The 14,570-nt window shown below is 42.5% G+C and overlaps 1 protein-coding gene across 1 annotated transcript in view; it reads right to left on the bottom strand.

Moving 5' to 3' along the window:
• Positions 1–14,570, bottom strand: part of GPATCH8 (G-patch domain containing 8) — a 93,115-nt gene that overhangs the window by 2,885 nt on the left and 75,660 nt on the right. The window contains exons 7-8 of the mRNA XM_027767837.1: positions 8,451–8,581; positions 104–3,500 (exon numbers count right to left, since the gene is read on the bottom strand). Coding sequence (XP_027623638.1) covers positions 104–3,500; positions 8,451–8,581 — 3,528 coding nt within the window. The remainder of the gene's footprint in view (positions 1–103; positions 3,501–8,450; positions 8,582–14,570) is intronic.

The following is a 14,570-nucleotide window of genomic DNA, read 5'->3' as shown; positions in this document are numbered from 1 at the left end:
TTGTGATGGAGGTGGCAGAGGCTGGGGCTGGCTGCTGAATGTGGATGGGTTGCAGAGCTGGTGTGGCTGGGGCCAGGGCAGCTGAAGCTGGAAAGGCCTTTACTTGCTTGGCCAGAAGCTGCTGCTGGATGTGTTGCTGAGCGGCCTGCTGGAGCTTACTGTACTTCTCCATCTCCTCAGGGGTGAAGGTGATGGGCTGGCTCTCCAGGGGGGCCAGTGAAGCATCTTCAGCCCCATCTGCCGACTCGATACTAGGCTCCCCACTGGGAGGTGCATAACTGGGGAAGTGCTCAAGGTCTGGTGCTATAGGCAGCAAGCTGGATTCCACAGGTCCTGGCTGACTACCACTATCTAGGGACTCTAGGGTGTCCCCATCACTGGGGTCAGGGAGGTAGTTATGGGAGATGGTTGGGTCCCCAGGGTAGCAGTCAGAATGTGCAGGGGTGCCTAGTGGAGCCACAGGGTGATCAGCAGAAGCTTCTTCAGACTTTGGCTCTTCAGGAGGTGGGTCTGATAAGGGGCCAGCTGTTTCCTCTGAGGGAAACTGATGTCCAAATGGGGTATCACTACTCCCTGGGGGCCCCTCTTCCGTCTCTGACTGTTCTTGTTCTTCCCCCCTTTCCAAGCCAGACTCTTCACATTTCTTGTTGTTGGGCTTTCGGGTAGTTGGAAGCTTCCCTATCAGTGGAAGAACAGGCTTATTGCCAAGAGATGGGGGAAGCTTGGGCCCAAAGTAACCTTGTGGGGGGTCTTTGAGCTTGAGTCCAGCTTTATTAGGGGTGGCCAGCACCTCCTCACTCACACTGGGTTTTCTCTCCACTTTCCTAGACTGAATCTTCTCCAGCAGCAGTTTGGCAGTGACTGAGTTCTTGTCTTCAGGGCTGCAGTCACTTTCTGATCCCCTCCCTGTACCAGTGTTGCTGTTCTGGGAGGGTGGGCCTGTCCCTTTACTGTCATCTCCTCTGCCATCATCTTTCTTCCCAGTTCCTTCGCCCCGGCCTGATCGGAAATAGTGGGGAGACTGGGAGCGGTAGATCTTAGAGCGAATGAAGTCCCGATGCCCAGAGCGTCTCTCCTCAGGGCTCTCGTGACCCCATGATCCCTTCCTGGAGCTTGATCTCTGGGAAGGGCTCCTGGTGCTGCGGCTTCGGTCTCGGCTATAGCTCCGACTCCGTTGCCAGCTGTGGGCTGTGGTGCTGCGGCTTCTCCGCTTGCTTCGGCTGCGACTACAACTGCTGCTCCGGCTGCGGCCCCGGGATCTTGAGCGTTCTCTGGTGTGACTACGAGATCTGCTTCGGGACTGGCTGCAACTGAGACTATAGTCATCATCAGATGATGAGTATTTATGCCGTTTGGACCGGTGCTTGGAGCTGGCATAGTCTGAGTCATCAGAATCATGGGAACGCTTGGAGTGCCTTCGTGATCGGTCACTATAGTCACTGTAGCTGTCATCAGAGTAACTGTGTTGTCTACTATAGCAGCTCTGGTCTGAAGAAGCTTCTGAGCTACTCGAGTAAGAATGTCGGGAGGAACGGTGTGAGGAATGGCGCCGGCCAGACCGTGAGCGGCTCCGGGAATGCTCACTGCCTGAGTCTTCCTCCTCCTCTTCCTCCTCCTCACTGTACTGGGATGGAGACTTCTGATGCAGCCGGCGTGATGAAGCGTCATCACTATCCTCATCTCCACTACTGGGTCGGCTCCGATGACTAGACCGGCTGCTCCTTTTGGTGCCAGCTCTTCGCTGGCAGGAAGAGGCTGAAGGTTCACCTTTGTGTTTCCTCCCACCGTGATCTTGGGAGCTGCTACCACCCCCACCTTCATCCTTCTTGCCACTGTTCCCTTCCTCAGCTGGGAGGGATCTCCGCTGGGAGTCATCTTGAGCTCGTCGTCGTCTTCTAGGTGGGGCAGGGCTGCCACTCCCAGGGGGTTCTGGTTTGGGTCCTCGTTCAGAATCTGCCGGAGCTGATGACTTATTCTTCTTTCGTTTTCGTTTCTTGCGCTTTTTAGACTTCTCTCCAGACTCTGCCTTAGAGCTTTTCTCTTCCGTGTCAGCCTTGTGTTTCCGTTTGTGTTTGCTGGATTTTTTGTGCTTCTTTTTCTTTTTGTGTCGGTGAGACTTTCCAGATCGTTCTTTCTTGCTAGGAAGGTTTCTTCCTGTATCTTCTGTCTCTGACCCGTGACTGCCTCCAGGCTCCTGCTTGTTCAGGCTGCTACAGGTAGAACCTGAAGCAGGGGCGTCCACTCTCCCTCCTGATGGACGTACTACATTCTCCTCCTCCTCTTTGCTTTTATTTGGCTCACTAGAGTCAAGGCCTTGTAGACTGTCCTTTGAAGTGCTTCCTACATCTTTTGGTTTTTCTGTCCCTTTAGCTCTGTTATCTTTGTTCCTTGAAAGTTTAAAGTCAAAGTATAAAGGGTTACAACTGTATGAAATGGAAGGTTCTGCCTTGGTGAAAATTAGTAGTTCTGACGGCCACTGGAGGGCAGTGCTTTCATCTTTGCTCAAAACTGGAAAGAAAGGACCAGTAGGATGTTTGGGGCCCTCCTGGCTTTCTTTCCCTGCTGGGGTGGCCTGAGAGGTTTCTTTAGAAGGGTTAGACTCACACGTTTGCATCTCTGAAGCCTTCTGACTCGGACTCTCTAAGCCCTGCTCACTTACATCCTCTCCTGAGGCCTTTTTTGTCTCAGCTTTGCTTCCAGGCTCTGAGGGCTCGACCACACCAGTTTCCTTTTGCTCAGAGATTTCACTAACTGTTTTTTCTGGTCCTTGGCTTGCTGTTGCCTTGACACAGCCTTTTGGCTTAGGAGAGCTGCTTTTTTTGCTTTCTGGAGCATTCTTCGGGGGTGTACTATGATCACTTTCCATTTGTTCACTGGCTCTCATAAAGAGTAGAAAGGGGAAATTAGGCTTTACTTTGCAGTGTGCTGGGGGGATGTAGTGGTAATACTCTGGCTCTGTAGCCCCGGCTCCTTCTTCTCGTTTCATCCTTTTTAACTTGGATAGTGTTGAAGCAAGGGACCCTCCATCCTGAGGGTCCTCATCCTCCTTTTTACCATCAAGATTACTACTACCATCAGAGTCTCCAATCTTCTGCAGTCCTTGGTCAGATCCCTTCTCATCAGTTTTTGTTCCATCTTCAGAGGTCCCTTCTTCTGCATGGTCCTTGAAAACTGATGCTATTGATTCAAGTTTGACAGGAGCCTTCTTAGCAAAAGAAAATGACACTCCCAATTTTTGTAGTGGGGTCCCCAGATTATTCTTAATGCCAAAGCTGATGCCTTGAGAGGGTAACCCAGGAGCCTGTGCCAGTCCAGTGGTATTAGTGATCTGTACTGTGGTGAAAGGACCTCCTTTATCTGTGGAGAAATCAGCTCCCAGGCCACAAGTGGCAGAGGCGCCCGAGCCACTGTTTGTAGCTGATTCATCCTTATCATCATCTCCACCTTCTTCATCTACAGCCACTGTGGTTGGTCTGAACATGGGACCACTTCCAGGTGCACTACACAATAGTTTAGAAAAAGGAAAAACAAAAAACAGGTTTAGGGACAAATTTCATCCATTTTATAAAATGATCATCTCATACGTTCTACCATTCATCACAAGTAGTTCTCAAAGACAATGTATAGTAGTTATTCCCCAACCCTGTGCTAGTGAATAAAGCTTTCTCAGTATAAGTCGGGCAAAGTCTTATTCCATTAACCTACCAAGATAAATTCTCAAGACAAGTCAGTTGTTGCTGTTTCTTAAGCAGTCTAAAATACAGAAAATAAGACTTATCTTGCAACTCAAATACTCCATCAATAACATCTGGTTCCATCTACTTCAGCCAGATCTCAGTTCTTTTTACATTACCCTATGTATGGCTGTACATCTATTCACAAAGTATACTGCACTCAGGTCACGAAGAAAAAAAGTCTAAAGTTCCCTATGCTTTTAAATTTTATCTTCTGAAAACATTTATTTTGGATTAAACATAGCCAGAAATCTCCACTGCACCATGTTATGGCAGTATGTAGTCAGCCTGTTTTAGAAAATATAAGGTCTGGGGAGCAGATGGCGTAATGGTTACATCGCTGGACTACCATGTAATCAAATGCAGTGCAAATCCCAGATCCAGTGGCTTAAAACTCACACCAGGCGTGTGTGTACATGTTGCCAAAATCCTGAGAAAGGGATCACAGTGTGGCCATCCCCTCTGAGGGATGCTTTCTTGCTTTCTGGCTCTGTCTCTCCAGCAAACGCATGCACTCTGTAGTAAAAAAAATCTCTTACAAAAAGAGAAAAGAAAATACGAAGTCCGTGTCTATCTCCTGTGCACCACACCGAAGCATTTGCTTTGGTTTTGATACTTTCTGGGCATTCAGTGCAATGGTCATAATTCTTTTTTTTAAGAGGTTTATGCCATAGGGCATATGCACTCTCCAGAGAGAGAGAGAAACAGAGATGGCAAGAAGGAAAGTGAGAAATCACTTCCCAGAGGGAATGGCCACAGTGCAATCCCTTCTCCTCCGGGGATCTTGGGCACTCGTGTACATGCACCTGGTATGGTTTTCAAGTCACCGTGTCCAGGACTTGAACAATTGGCCATGTGGGAGTCCAGCAACATAACCACTATGCCATCTGCTGGCCCCAATGACCATAATTCTTTCCTTTTTTTCTTTTCCTAGAGAGATTCTGATAAAGGGTGCGTGCACTCGCCACAGAAAGAGAGAGACACAGAAAGAAAGAAATCACCCCCAAAGGAGGATGGTCACACCACAATCCCTTCTCTTCCATTCTCCTCTCAGGATCTTGGACATGCACACACATGCACCTGGCATGAGTTTCAAACTGCTGGGTACGGGACTTGAACCATGGTTGACCATGTGAGAGTCTAGAAACATAACCACTTTGCGATCTGCTAGTCTTCCAATGGTCTTAATTCTACCAAGCACTCTTTTAGCTCTGACAACAGAACAATGAGGAGTGTCAATGCTAGTGTGTGTGTATTTATTTTAGTTTTGAATAATTATTCATGGGACAGCAGGTGTCATGGTGGTTGGGCTGCTGGACTCTCACATGGTCGACTGCTGTTTAAGTCTTGGATCTGGTGGCTCAAATTTCATTCTCTCTGTCTCTGTCTCTCTCTCTGGTGAGTGCACCCTCACCATCCTAAAACAAACAAATCTTTAAAAAATAAAAAAGGTATTATTCATCTAATTTTACTTATTATTCTTCTTCAGTCTGACCAGAAAGAAACACAGACATAGAGGAAGAGAGAGAGACAGAGAATAAGCTACCAGGTTTGGAGCTCGAACTGTAGTTAGCTATGTGGGAGTCTGGCACCTTAGCCACCAAACCACATGCTGGCCCCAATGCTAGTGTTTTAAACTGTCTATCTTGCCTGAAATTTTTATAGAATGTAGCTTTTCAAATATTCCTTGAATTCCAAACTCAAGAACTAAACAGAATTAGGGGCCAGACGGTATTACAATGATAAAACAGAAAGCTCTGCAAGGCTGATCCCATGGAAAGGTTCCAGGTTTGTGCCTGGGAAGTCCCTGAACATGGCAGGAATGTGTATGGCTATGACCCAAGGCTGGCTGAGGGCTGGGGGTGAAGTATAGCATAAAGATCTTGCTAGGGAGGCTCACTCTCCGTGTCACAGGTAAAAAATACTTAAACAAAACAAAACAAAACAAAACAAAAAAAAAACCCTCAAAACCGAAAAACAAAAAATGGAGGACCAGCATATGGTGTAGTTGTTAAGCGTGCTGGACTCCCACATGACTTACTACAGTTCGGGTCCCAGACCTGGTGGCTTGCTTTCTCACTTTCTTTCTCTCTGCTTTCTCACTTTCTCTCTCTTTCTCTGTCCCTCTTTGGTCAAATTGAAATAAATAAATAAATAAATAAATAAATAAATAAAGTTAAATAAAATAATTCTTTGGAAAAGAAGGGGGAAAAGAACATTTAAAAAGCAGGAACTAGGCCCAGTAGATGGCGTAATAGTTATGTTGCTGGACTCCCACGTAGCTGACTACGGCTCTAGTCCCGGACCTGGCAGCCTAAAACTCATGCTGGTTACATGTGTACATGCCCAAGATCCAGAGTGGAGAATGGAGGAGAAGGGATTGTGGTGTGGCCATCTCTCCTGGGGGGTGATTTCTTGCTTTCTGTATCTCTCTCTTTCTGTCTCTCTGGTGAGCACAACTGCCCTATGGCAAAAATCTCTATCTTATTTTCTTTGTTGTTATTACTTATTTTTTAAATTTTACCAGAGAGAGAAAGAGAAAGTGAGCAAGCAAGTCACCAAGTCTGGAACTTGAACCCTGGTTGGCCGTGTGGGAGTCTAGCACCTTTACCACCACGCCATCTGCCAGGCCCCAAATAAATAATTTTTTTTTTTAAAAAGGAAGCAGTTACGATACTTCCATCTGTGCCCCAATACATTTTATTAATAGTTATAAAATAGAATACTCTGTTTCTCTATAAGAAAAGAATGTTTGAAAATGAAAATAATACTGGCATCATTTATTCATTTACTGTGAATCTTCATATGCTAGGCACTCTTCCCCCCCACCCCCATTTCAGGTTTTTTGTCATAGGACACGTGCATTCACCAAAGAAAGAGATAGCAAGACAGAAAGAGGGAAAGTAAGATGATATCCTCCAAGGGGGATGGCCACACCACAATCCCTTTTCCTCCATTCTTCTCTCAAGATTTTAGGCGTGCACGCACACTCGCCTGGCACAATTTTCAAGCCAATAGGTCTGGGATTTGAACTGTGGTCAGCCATATGGAGTCCAGCAGCTTGACCACCATGCCGGTGGCTAAGCACTCTTTTAAGTACTTCTGATGTAGTAACTCAATTACAACTCAACAACGACCTTAAGAAATACACATATATTTTTTGCTATAGGGCAGGTGCGCTTGCCAGAGAGACAAAGACAGAAAGACAGAAAGCGAGAAATCACCCCCCGGGGGGATGGCCACGCTGCAATCCCTTCTCCATTCTCCTCTTGGGATCTCAGGAATGCACGCACACGCACCTAGCACAAGTTTAAGCCACTGGGTCCAGGACTTGAACCGCAGTTGGACTACATAGGAGTCCAGTGACATAGCCATTACACCATCTGCTGGTCCCAAGAAATATATATTTTTTTAAAAAACAAGAGTTATTTAATTTTGTTGCTGTTATTATTATTTTTTTAATTTGACCAAGGAGACAGAGGACAAAAAGGGAAAGTGAGAAAGCAAGTTGCCAGGTCTGGGGCTCAAACCATGGTCAACCATGATATAAACTGTTATTATCACCGTATTACAGATAAGGAAACTGAGGCACAGATTTTAGATATAACTTTACTAAGTCACATAAATAAATAGGATAGGGCATAAAAAGTGCACATACTCAAATCAGTATATTACTCTCCAACTACAGATATGCTTTTAGTTTGAAAGAACTACGTACTAAGAATCCTAAGGGGCCAACTCAGTAGTTCAGGAGTTATATGCTGCTCAGTGATGCTGGACCCATACAGCAGATTGTGGGTTTGATTCCCCAGTCAAACTGTACATACAGTTACATGCCCATGAACTTGGCTGGCTGGGAGGACTAGGGGTAGAAAGGGGACTGTGGCATGAGACTCTGTTGAAGGCACTTATCTCTTTCTCTCTCAGTCTCATGAAAGCAACAAACAAACTTAAAAAAAAAAAAAAAAAAAAAATGAATTTTTAAGCCTGGCCCAATCACAGTGGCACAGGTGGTAAGGTGCTTGCATGATACTGGAACTACACGGGAGACCCAGCTTTGAATTCTGGGTTGATCTGAACATGCCAGGAGAACCCACAGCATGCCTATGATCCTGCCTGGCTAAAAGGTTTGGAGGAGACTCACAGTGTGCTAAGACTCTGTCTCAAGGGTACCTGTCTCTTATTCTTTCTCATGAAAAAAATCAAAAACAAAAACAAAACTCAAGGTTTATATATATCCTATTTTTAAAAGAATTGCTTAATTTATCATTATTAATATTTTTAAATTTGTTACAGGATATGCACACTCAACAGAGTGAGATAGAGAGATAGAGAGAGAGAGAGGAAAAGCAAGCTGCCAGGAACTTGTACCACAGTTTGCCATCTTGGAGTTCAGTGCCTTAACCATCTGCTAGTCCAAGGCTTATATTTCTTAAATCTTACTTGAAATCTTAAATTATAGTCTTAGATCTATGCTTAAATAATTTTTAAGAATTATTTGATTTATTATTATTAAATATGCTATCAGGAGTGTGTGTTCACCAGAGACAGACAGAGAAAGAGACAAAGTGAGAAAGCAAGCTGCCAGGTTTGGGGCTTGAACCATGGTAGGCCAAGTAGGAGTCCAGTGCCTAACCACCTGCAGGCCCCTATGTTTAAATCTTAAGGACTGTAATTATTATATTTATAGACCCTTCTAAGAGAAAATATCCTTACCATTCAGCTTGTTTTCTTTGCTCTGCCAACTCATGTAGCCGCCGAAGGGCTTTTTCTTGTTTCTTCTCATCCTTGCGGGATCTTGAAGAGACATTTCGAGCAAACTCCCTCTGCTTGAGATCTTTTAATCTCTGGGGTAACAGAAAAAAAGGAACAGAGGATTTAGAGTAACTTGGGAATCTGAAAGCAAAGCCTTTAGAATGCTTATAATACTACTATACACTGTATTACTATATTCTCTTATGGTAACTGAAAACACAATGGCTGATTACTTTGGGCATAACACTTGGAGTATTTGCATTTCTAATTATGACAGCATATCATTTGCTTTATTGGGCAAAATAAAATGATTTCAGAAGCAACAAGCAAACTTCAGAACACTGGGAAGAAAGAAAAGGGACTATTTAGTCACCTGCTCTTCCAGGATGCAAAACTAGACAAACAGAACATAAGATAAATTGCAATACACAGGCCAAAGAGAACGGAAAGGGGTTAGGCTAGTACAGAAAATTACCCAGGTATAAGATCTTAAAAAGCAATGTACAGCTTACATGGGAGTTTATTTGAATCAGAACAAACAAATAAAAAATCATACTTTTATTTCACCATAAAAAGGTGTTATTCTTTTCAGCATGAACAGAAGTTTCCTGTAACTACAAAACAAACCCGAGAGAGGTCTTCCAATGCTAGCGCATGTTCAGAGCTCACCAGCCTGACCACTTTCACCTGGTCAGTCTGCTGAAATTAGAAAGTAATATGTGTAGCTTTTCGTTCCTTCATGGCCCTGAGAGGAACATCCAGGGAATGAGGAGGAAAACAGATGTAAGTCAGAGATTTTATTACTTAGAATTCAGATAATAGGATAAGTCTTTTATTCTCAGAAGCTACTGTATAATTTTCCTTACAACAAAACAAGAAAAGGAACAATAACAGCAACCAAAAAAGAACAGTGCCATGACACACTGGTGAAAGAGTCCAGACTTATCTCTCTGCAATGAAGACAGAACTAAAATTATTTCCAACACACTAAGTAATATAAAAAACAAACAAAACATATACATTAGCCTATGCTTTACAACAGCATTGGGAAAAGGAGTTTTACCCAATATAAAGTGGACATTGCTTTGTGGAAAGGCATGATGTTCAACAGACAGAGGAATTTTCTTACCTAGTATTATGAAATGTGTTTTGAATATTTCTGAATTGGGAGGGGGGAAGGGTAGAAAGACACACACAAAAAAAGATATACAGCTAAAGACACTAGTAGAAAAACTCACTCTTGTGATCTGGGCTCCCAAATTAGAAGGATTTGCTTTCAATACATCAGCTGAAAATGTCACATCACAAAGAAAAAAAAGTAAAAAAAAAATAAACAAAAACAAAAAAAATAAGAGTGGAAGAGAAAAAAAAAATAAAGCAAGCATTACTACATATGCTCTCTTAGTGAATCTGTAAACTATTAACTGAATAATCAGGGACAAAGCCATGAGCTCTAAGAGGACTGGGGAGAAGGAGGCACCTGTACAACATATACATGTGTACATAGAATGGACTGACACGGTAATCCCATCTAGGTCAATGGGGGCAATCTGTACTTCTTTCACAAAAAATGGACATAGAACCTTGGAAGAGCACTGCTGTCTAAAAGCAATTAGTATTGTTTTCATTTACCTGTATTTGGGGAAGTTCAAGTAACCAACAGCTAACAAAACTATTGCTGAGCCTGTCTGTACACAAATAACATTTTAATAATGCCACTTCAAGATGGAGGATCAACTATTTTAAGTAAAAATGAATACCAATGTCCTCTTCTGAGGGAAATGGTACAGAGAAAAATGACCCATCAGGTCCATTATAGGATTATTTTGCAAGTCAAATCTAATTTTTTCTTCCCTAAACACCTAATAGGATCCCTAGGCAAGATTTATATAGAATATGTGTTTTTCTCATATCTGCCATCTTCACTCCTGCCACCTCACAACCTGTAAAACCTCCCCAGGAACAGTCATTTCTTCCCCTCTTACAAATATTCCATGACTTTTAGGAAGTGTATCTCAAACTACAGAATACTGCTTATAAGAACAATAACATTATCAAAGTATGGAGTCTGCAGGCTGAGTCAGACGAGACTTTTTTTTTTAAATGTCAGAAGATGTGTGCACTCACCAGACAGCTGTGTATGTATATGTAAGAGAGAGACAGAGAGAGAAAACACCCTCCCATGGGAATGATCATGCTGTAATCTCTTCTCCTCCACCTCTCCCTCCTTTTAGGAAGTTTTTGGGCACATGTGCGCCCACATTGTTTTTCAAGCCACTGACTTCAACTACACAGAAGGCCACGTGGGATCCATCCAACTGAACCACCACAACACAAGCTGGCCTATGATTAGGCTTTCTAATCACTCAGCAGCAATACGGTAGTATATCCTTGAAATCAAATACATATGCCTATGTCTACAGCCTTGTACAGACGATCTCGCCTCAAATTTCTACCACAGGTGTATAGCTGGGAGTTAAGAACAGAAGGAAATGGGATGATGGCAATAAAACAAACTCAAAGTGCAGACCCTCTTAGCAAAACCTATCCTGTTACCCTAAGGTCCAGCATATCCTCCCATATCACCTTTACAAACTTTAAAGTCAAGTATGGGGTCTCAAAAGTCATATTGGAAATCTCAAAAACTCTAACCCCAGCCTCAGAGTGTAAGGGTTCAGCAAACCCTCCCAAACCCAATATGTATATTTAAGTCTTTCCCAGATAAGGGCATTCTGATGATGAAAATGGCAAGGCATAGGTTTTAAGGTCCATGGCGTCCTTTACCTAGAATGGATATCCTTTTTCCTCAAGACTTATAATTCCCCCTCACAGAATTTCTACCAATCTCTCATAGAAGACAGAATTCTTCTTCTTCTTTTTTTTTTTTTTTTTAAAGAGAGATTTTGGCTATAGGGCACATACACTCACCGGAGAGACAGAAAGCAATAAATCACCCCCTAGGGAGGATGGCCATGCTGCAATTCCTTCTCCATTCTCCTCTTAGGATTTTGGGCATGTACGCACACACTCCTGGCATGAGTTTTAAGCTGCCAGGACTTGAAGCACAGTCAATTACGTGGGAGTCCAGTAATGTAACCATTATGCCACCTGCTGGTCCCAAGAACTATGCTTTCTAAACTGTCATCATTCTGCTATAGCACTTATTTACCAACTATCATATTATGCTCTTTGATCAGTTAGTTCCATCTTCTGGAAAAGCTGTATAGAATGTGGAAAAGTTTCAGAGTCAGAAAGTCTAGGGTCTACATCCATTAATTACTAAATCAAGTGATTTCACTTCTCTAAGCTCCAGTTCCTTTATTAGAAAAACAGTGGTATACATCAAAGGGTTTGTCAGAGTAAATGTCAAAATGAATGGAAATAATTTAGTAAGTCACAACTATTCAATGCTGCTTCCTCTTCGTACAGGACAGGGACCATGGCTTATTTTTACAATCAGTCATAGCATAAGGAGCAGTTTTAAGAAAACAGAGATGTCCAGTATAATAATCTGATTTAAACATTGGAGTTTTGTTTTTTACCCCAAATACATTTTTTTAAAGAATTTTTTATTTAACTTTATTATTATTATCATTGTCATTTTCCAGTTTGATCAGAGAGAGACAGAGAGAGAGAGGAAGTGAGAAAGCAAGCCACCAGGTCCGAGACTTGAACCATGGTCGGCCATGTGGGAGTCCAGCACTCTTAACCACTATGCCACTTGCTGGCCTCCCCCAAATACATTTTTCTACTATTTGTAGAAAAGACTAATATGAACTATTCCCACATCTCTCCTAGGGACATAGTCAAGTTATACAATATGATTTTCCTAACTCTCTTAGATAATTAAAAAGTTAAACTATTTAGAAAACCAAAACCCCTAAAAATTTAAATCCCTTAGTTCTGGACAGAATTGGGCCAAATGGCAAAGAGATAATACTGACCAGATAGCTCTCAATTTACTACCTAAAAAACAAAGTTTATAAAGGTTCAAGGCCCTAACTGGAGTTAGTTTTTCCAAAATTGCCTATTTTATTCCAAAAGGCTACCAGGGATGAGTCATTTGTCCCAGAATGCCCATGTAGGAAATTCTCCCTGTGAAATGTACTTGTATTTTTCTCTTAAATTCCAAAGAGGAACACAACACTGGATAACTTCCGCAGATAAAGACTAGAAGAGCAATATATCCTTGCCAGATAAGAGCTCATTATAAGACCAGGGACCACCAGGTGATGTGGTGGTTAAGGTGCTGGACATTCCCAAATGGCCTGCCACAGTTCAAGTCCTGGATCTGGTGGCTTTCTTTCTTTCTCTCTCTAGTCAAACCTAAGTAAAATGAATGAATAAATAAAATTAAAATAGACAATTAAAAAAAAAAAAAAAAGAGAGCGAGCGAGCAAGCTCATATAAGACCAAAAACTGCAGGCATGTTATCAACCCCAAAGTTCTTCTTGTCAAAGGGTTAGCAAACCCCATACCATTCACAAAAATTCAAATTAGACTCCAAACTAGAACATGTATAATCTAAATGGATATAATTAATCATTTAAGCTGGCTCAAAAGCTATGGTTATAACCTTATCTCTGAATATTTTAGTTTCTGAAGCATTGTTAATAAATCAGCTTATTTTATTCAACTACTACAAGTTCATTAACAAAAAATGTAAGCCACATAATACATTTTCAGCTGAAAAATATTCTTATGCAGTGACTCACTCAAAATGAAAGTATTTAAAGATCTCGTTTTCCTGAAAAATCCACAGCATTTTTCCAGGAGGTGAGGGGTTTTTTTTAAGAGTATACATTTATGGCATAGTATAGGACAGAAGGAACATTTTCCACCGATCTTCACTCACAACGTAGCTGGGTGTTCTATTAAACCTTACCAAAGAGTACAGAAAGAAGACCTTTGCGTATGATACAGCGCTTGAAAGTCATCCACATTAATTGTGGTTCTTTGGGTTAAAGATTACTTCAAATGGAAACAACATTCTAGTTCTTGAAAGACAGCTTAAATAGCACTAGGCTAGTAGAAAAATGTTCTACTCCAGATAGAAACTCTTGCTCTAACTCTGAAAATATTATGGCAGGGGAATGAGAATTTTTTTTTTTTTTTTTTGGTTTTTTTCTCTAGGGCCCGTCTTTTTTGGTTTTTGCTATAGGGCACATGCACTTGCCAGAAAGAGACAGACAGACAGAAAGCGAGAAATCACCCCCCAGGAGGGATGGTCACGTCACAATCCCTTCTCCTCTATTCTCCTCTCAGGATCTTGGGCATGTGCGCATACGTGCCTGGCGTGAGTTTAAGCCACCAGGTCTGGGACTCGAACCACGGTCGACTACATGGGAGCCCAGCGACACAGCCATTACGCCAACCGCTGGTCCCGAATTTAGTAAACTTTTAAAAAAATAATTTGCTCTAGGGTGGGCGCACTTGTCAGACAGGGATAGAGAGAAACGGAGAGGGGAAAGTGAGAAAGCACTCCCTAAGGGAGATGATCATACCACAGTCATTCCCCTTTATTCTCCTCCCAGGATTCTGGGCACACATGCACGTGAGTCCAGTGTTTTTTTTAAGCCCTGTGGTCCAGGACTCAAACCACGCAGTTGACCATGTGGGATCCAGCCACCTTAATCACCATGTCACTAGCTTCCTTGAATCTGGTAAACCTTTTTTTAAACTCTATTTATTTATGTATTCATTTGAATTTGACCAGAGAGGGACAAGGTGCAGGGGGAGAATGAGAAAGCAAGCCACCAGGTCCAGGACTCGAACCATGGTCAGCATGTGGGAGTCCAGCAGCCTTAACCACCATGCCACCTGCCGGCCCCAAATCTGGTAAATCTTAATGTGAGTAATAAACTTAAAGAAAAGGATCACTCAGCAGTCATCCACTTTTCTTTAAATACAGACTTTATGAGCAGAAGTATTCTGCCTTACAGAATGACAGAACTGTGTCAGTCAAGTTTTGTAGATTATCCTTAAAATGGCCCTCATAAAATAGTTTCTTTCTATAGTGGTTCGAACTTTTTTTTTTTTTTTTTTGAGAGATTTTCTCTATAGGGGCCGGGCGCTCACCAG

The sequence above is a fragment of the Tupaia chinensis genome, unplaced genomic scaffold (genome assembly GCF_000334495.1).
Source record: "Tupaia chinensis unplaced genomic scaffold, TupChi_1.0 Scaffold144741_1, whole genome shotgun sequence".
In the NCBI taxonomy this organism is placed as follows: domain Eukaryota; kingdom Metazoa; phylum Chordata; class Mammalia; order Scandentia; family Tupaiidae; genus Tupaia; species Tupaia belangeri.
The sequence above is the reverse complement of the archived record's forward strand: the minus strand, read 5'-3'. Positions and strand labels throughout refer to the sequence as shown.